The sequence below is a fragment of the Enhydra lutris genome, unplaced genomic scaffold, assembly GCF_002288905.1.
Source record: "Enhydra lutris kenyoni isolate GAN:26980312 unplaced genomic scaffold, ASM228890v2 scaffoldscaffold13, whole genome shotgun sequence".
NCBI lineage: Eukaryota > Metazoa > Chordata > Mammalia > Carnivora > Mustelidae > Enhydra > Enhydra lutris.
The window spans coordinates 2,567,902-2,573,901 of NW_019154097.1; the positions used below are offsets into that span (position 1 = coordinate 2,567,902).

Below are 6,000 nucleotides of genomic sequence, written 5' to 3' on the forward strand. Positions count from 1 at the left end.
TAGAGCAGCAAAACAGCAATACCAAGGAAATAATGAGTTGCTGAAAAAATTAGTGTGGGAGACAGGTTTTCCTAAGATGCTATCTAGTACATGACAGCAGAGTCTTGTCTTCTCCTCACCCCTACACTGGCATTAATGACTCCATATAATACCTAAATTCTGAGCACAGATTGGTCTCCTCATCTCTCTAAGGGCCTAACTGCCACGGCCACTCCATTTAAATTTGCCAAACTCCTCCCTAAAATCACCATCTTGCTGCCTCTGTTTTTCCCCACAACATAATTTCCACATATAACATTAAAATATCTTATTACTGCAAAACATAGTACTTCTCTTTCTTGTCACATCTCATTCTACCTTCATTAAAAGTTTCAGGAAAGCAAAGATTTGTTTTATTCATTGCTCTATTAGAGTACCTGCCACATAGTAGGTACTCAGTAAACATCTGTAGAATAAATAAACTAGCAAAGCCCAGAAGGTAGTGTATAGATAATGATGCCAAAATATGGGTCAAATGAAAGGACTGAGAAAAATCTTCCCTATTTGACAATCTCCCTCTTATACTAATCCTTACCTATTACAATGAGTATCTATTAAGTGGGAAGAATAAACAGCATTATATATCAGTGAATGAAAACCTCACTTTAAAATTAGAGGGTATACTTGATACATAACAGAAGGCAGTCTTAAGACACACAATACACTATCTACACCCCAGGTAAATGCTAATATGAAATTGCTTCAGTTACAGTTCTAAAAAACTATTCAGTTAGCTCATTATTAAGTGTTACCTATAATAACAAACATTGCATTGAGGAACTAGATTTATGGGCATTCGTTGGACTACTCTTTCAGCTTTTCAGTGTGCATAAAAATTTTCATAAAAAAAATTCTGAGGAGAAATGTACTTACACTCCCTCCCGCGATTGCCACCTCTTCCTTTCCGGTTGTTGTTTCCACGTCCACGATTTATTTCTCTCTCACTTCTCTTCTCTCTATTCTCTTTGTTTTCTGAACTCTCTTTTCCAAAATTCTTCTTCTTTCCCCCTACAGTCTCCCATGAAGTCTATCAAAAACAAGAGTGGCCAGAGTTGTCATTCAAAGTGTATACAATTATCAAGGATATGTGCATATACGTTCCAGACCTAATAACCCATGCCCTGCAGCTCATTTGCCTACCATTTTAATTCTTATCCATATCTTTCTACTTTCTGATGAAAGAGACAGCAAACCTCTTGCTAAGCTCCTGTTGCCATATACAGCACAAAAGAGTACAGCAACTAACTGAATTAACAACACACTGTATGTTGTTCCACCAGAGCCTTTTCCTATGCTGATTTAAAAATAAAGGTCATTTCCCCAAGACTACACCACCTCTACCTAAGCAAAGGCCTTAAACCTATGAATATGTAAGTTAGCTCAAAGAATACAAAATTACATTGAAATGCTTTCCTAAAACCTCAGGAATAACTTGCTCTATTCAGTTAACCAAAGTAACAATCTAAAAAAATTTAAAGGTAGGCAAATAAATTTGGGTTTGGTTTTGTTTTTTTTAAACTAAGTACCCAAAATTTCAACCACAAAGATGTGTTTCAGGGGCACCTGCATGGCTCAGTCATTAAGCATCTGCCTTCGCCTCAGGTCACGATCTCAGGCTCCCGGGATCAACCCCCGCCACCCCCGCATTGGGGGGGAAGGGTCCCTGCTGAGCAGGAAGCCTGCTTCTCCCTCTACTCTGCTTGTGTTCCCTCTCTCGCTGTCAAATAAATAAATAAAAATATTTTTAAAAAATAAATAAAAAGATGTGTTTCTAATAAGAAGTCAAATAATTTATATAACCTCCCTTCGCTGCCTCTCCTCTAATGGTAATTGAAATCATAATTATATATATATATATAAATTGCTGAGAAAAGAACACTTCATCCTTGTAAAAATAAGTGGTATTAGGATATCAATAAAGTTACATTTCTGAGAAATCCCCAAACTGGCCCATTTGTTTCTGTTTACTTTGTCATCATCTACCTCATTTCACAAGAGATTTGAAGTGATTCAATCCCAAAATAAGCAAGAACTATTTTAAGCTTAAAAAAAAATCTTGGGGGGGGGGGGGCGCCTGGGTGGCTCAGAGGGTTAAAGCCTCTGCCTTCGGCTCAGGTCATGATCCCAGAGTCCTGGGATCAAGCCCCACATCGGTCTCTTTCCTTGGTGGGGAGCCTGCTTCCTCCTCTCTCTCTGCCTGCCTCTCTGCCTACTTGTGATCTCTGTCTGTCCAATAAATAAATAAAATCTTTAAAAAAAAAAAATCTTAGGAACAAAAAGGAAATTACTAATATTGTATATCCAAATCAACATAAGCACTAGAAACTAATAAACTAAAATTAAAGAAACATAGCTGAATTACTTTCAAAACAGTGGAGGCCAGATTTAGAACGCTTTTGTGGCAAGAATTTTTTTGACATCTACAAACCTCTACTGAACCCATGTATTTAGTTACAGATAAAATCATAAGATGTGAAAAAAATAAAAATTAAAACAAGTTATTTTCCAACTTTAAGCTTTGATCTATATTTTTTAAAAATCAGCAATTGGCAGTTACACAGAATAATCTGGCATATTCACTTCTGGTGAATACCCATCTAATCTAATCTTCCTACAAGTCTACCTGGGAATAATACCCAAACCTTAATTAGTTCACAGCTTTTAGCCAGGCAATTCTATTAAATTTATAATTGTGCAAGCTTTTATATACAGACAGTCATTAGAATGAAGGATGGGGGGATTCTCCAAATGTCTACCTTAAGAGATTATACTCTAAAACATGCACAGAGGGAGCAGTATGTAGCCACTTAGAGCTATCCAGGTGGGGGCACCTGGGTGCCTCAATCGGTGGCTCAATAGGTCAACAATGTGCCTTTAGCTCAGGTCATGATCCTGGGACCCTGGGCCCTGGAATGGAGCCAGCACTGGGCTTCTCCCTCTCTCCTTTTCCCTCTCCTGCTTCTCCCCTCCACTCATGCTCTCACGCATGCATGCACACTCTCTCTCTCAAATAAATAAAATCTTTAGGAAAAAAAAGGGTTATCCAGGTGTACACAGAAAGAGATCCATGATATAAGTGTAGCAAGCTAACAACTAACAGTGTATAAAATAGGACTATATTTTTTAGTTCAAAGAAAAGCCCACATATATATATACTGAAGAAAGCAGTAGTTCTCTAAATGAGGATGTTGTTTATCATTCCACACTGGTTGTTGTTTAAGATTTATCTGAGAGAGAGAGAGATCGCGCATGCACACAGAGGGAAAGGGAGAAGCAGACGCCCCACCAAGCACAGAGCCCAATGTAGGGCTCGATCCGAGAACCCTGATATCACGACCTGAGCCAAAGACAGATCTCCTCAACTGACTGAGGCAACCAGGCATCCCTCTGCATTGCTTTTTTTAATTAGAGAAAACAATAAAGCTTTATTCCAGAGAAATAATTGTATGAATTCAATTACACTTGCTAATATGAATAAACAAGACACCTATGCAAGACAGAATCCTGTCCTCTTAGGTTAATATGACAAAAAGTAAATTCTAGAAGACCTAGAAAAATTACACATGGTAGAGTCAGCACAGGTGCATATGTATACAATTTCCATTGTCTTTTTTTTAAAGATTTACCTATTTGTGAGAGAGAGAGAGAGAGAGCGCCCATGCAAGCACAAGCAGGGTAAACGGCAGAGGGAGAAGCAGACTCCCTGCTAAGCAGGAAGCCTGATAGAGGGGCTCAGTACCAGAACTCTAGGAAAATGACCTGTCCAAAGGCAGATTCTTAACCGACTGAGCCACCCAGGTGCCCCTGTATATGAAACATTTGAGAAAAACATCTTAACCCATTTCATTAAGCCAAGGATGGCCACAATTAAGTCTTGGGCTTGTGAAATCTACTAAGACTGACAAAAACTTATTTGGGGGGGGGCGGCGCCTGGGTGGCTCAGTGGGTTAAGCCTCTGCCTTCGGCTCAGGTCATGGTGTTAGGATCCTGGGATCGAGCCCCACATCGGGCTCTCTGCTCAGCAGGGAGCCTGCTTCCTCCTCTCTCTCTACCTGCCTCTTTGCCTACTTGTGATCTCGGTCTGTCAAATAAATAAATAAAATCTTTAAAAAAAAAAAAAAAAAGAACTTATTTGTGGGGGAAAGTAAGGAGAGCAAACTTAAGGGGCAACTGGTCTAATGCCACTGCAAATGTTAAAGAGAGTATTGCACACTTGGCACAACAGTCTATGAGCATGCACACAAGCTTTCAACATGAACGGAACTTCTGATAACCTTTGTTATCTGCACTTGGCTACTTGTAGAATAGGTCTGAAGAAACTCTAAAAGGAAGAATGGTCCTCCCAGACACTACATTTAGTAATCAGAAAAGTAGCTTTCCAGGCCAGCTAATTAAAAATCACTCTCCTACCTCCTATTTGCCAGGACCTACACAACACAAATAAGTTACTTAAAAAAAAAAAAAAAGGTACATTAATGCAAGAGACTGACATTTCATAATGATTCTGTCACTCAAAACAGCATTATAATGAAATAAAAGGTTTATTAGTACTTATGATCATGCTGAATGTTTTACTTTGTAACAGCTTCTTGAACAGAGAAAGACAAACTCATTCTTAAAATTATCAGGGACAGGGGAGACTGGGTGGCTCAGTGGGTTAAACCTCTGCCGTCAGCTCAGGTCACGATCTCAGGGTCCTGGAATCAAGCCCCGCATCAGGCTCTCTGCTCAGAGGGAGCCTGCTCCCCCACCCCCACCCCGCCTGCCTCTCTGCATATTTGTAATCTCTCTGTCAAATAAATGAATAAAATCTTTCAAAAAAGGAAAAAAATTATCAGGGACAATTCAACCTAACTCCCCCCAACCAAAGTAATAATTTTGTTTCAGGGGTGCCTGGTTAGGCATCTGTGTTTGGCTCAGATCATGATCCTAGGGTCCTTGGAGTGAACCCTGCATCTGGTTCCCTCTCGGCAGTAGCCTGCTTCTTCCTCTCCATCTGTCCCTCTCCTGCTTGTCCTCTCTCTCGTTCCCTCTCTCCCTCAAATAAGTAAATAAAATCTTTAAAATAATAATAATTGTTTCAGAAGATCCTGGCACAAAATAAGGTTAGTCAATAGGACAAGATTTGTTTGCTTTCATGGTTTTAAATGTTCTTGCTCTTGGGACGCCTGGGTGGCTCAGTTGGTTAAGCAGCTGCCTTCCGCTCAGGTCATGATCCCAGCGTCCTGGGATCGAGTCCCACATCGGGCTCCTTGCTCAGCAGGGAGCCTGCTTCTCCCTCTGCCTCTGCCTGCCATTCTGTCTGCCTGTGCTTGCTCTCTCTCCCTCTCTCTCTCTCTGACAAATAAATAAATAAAATCTTTTTTAAAAAAATAAATAAATAAAAAAATAAATGTTCTTGCTCTTAGCAACCCTACCGTGTTTATTTTGTCTAGCACCTCCAGTCCAATAAACTCTATCCTAATCAGGGGAAGGTAGGTTTTCCTTACATCTGGTTAGCCATGGCTCCTAGAGACAGCAATCAGGTGGGCAACAAGACAAACACTATGGAAGAATGATCCTAAACAAACCAGAATTTCAAAAGGATTTTCACTCTGGCTCTCCATTTCTACCACAGCCTTCTCATCTCTCAACCAGTATACACCTTTTGTGTCTGTTATTCATGCCCTAATTTGCTGTTTTCTGATCTATGAAGAAACCAAACTAGATCCAACCTCACCATGTGATTTCCACACTCAGCGTAACCAAAGATATGTTCTTTACCATTCAACCCAGAACTACCTCCTTTGAATTCAGTCCCAAAGGAGTGTAAGAAGTTAAAACTCAATAAAACACAGAGAACTGGACATTTATTTAAGACTTGAATATTCAGGGGCGCCTGGATGGCTCAGTGGGTTAAGCCTCTGCCTTCGGCTCAGATCATGATCTCAGGGTCCTGGGATTGAGCCCTACATCAGGCTC

General features: G+C 40.2%; 1 protein-coding gene across 4 annotated transcripts in view; it reads right to left on the reverse strand.

The window, feature by feature from the left end:
- LOC111145641 (ubiquitin associated protein 2) overlaps window positions 1-6,000 on the reverse strand; it is a 138,802-nt gene that overhangs the window by 69,245 nt on the left and 63,557 nt on the right. For all 4 annotated transcript variants that reach the window (XM_022500691.1, XM_022500693.1, XM_022500690.1 and 1 more), the window contains one exon: window positions 913-1,066. In XM_022500691.1, coding sequence (XP_022356399.1) covers window positions 913-1,066 — 154 coding nt within the window. The remainder of the gene's footprint in view (window positions 1-912; window positions 1,067-6,000) is intronic.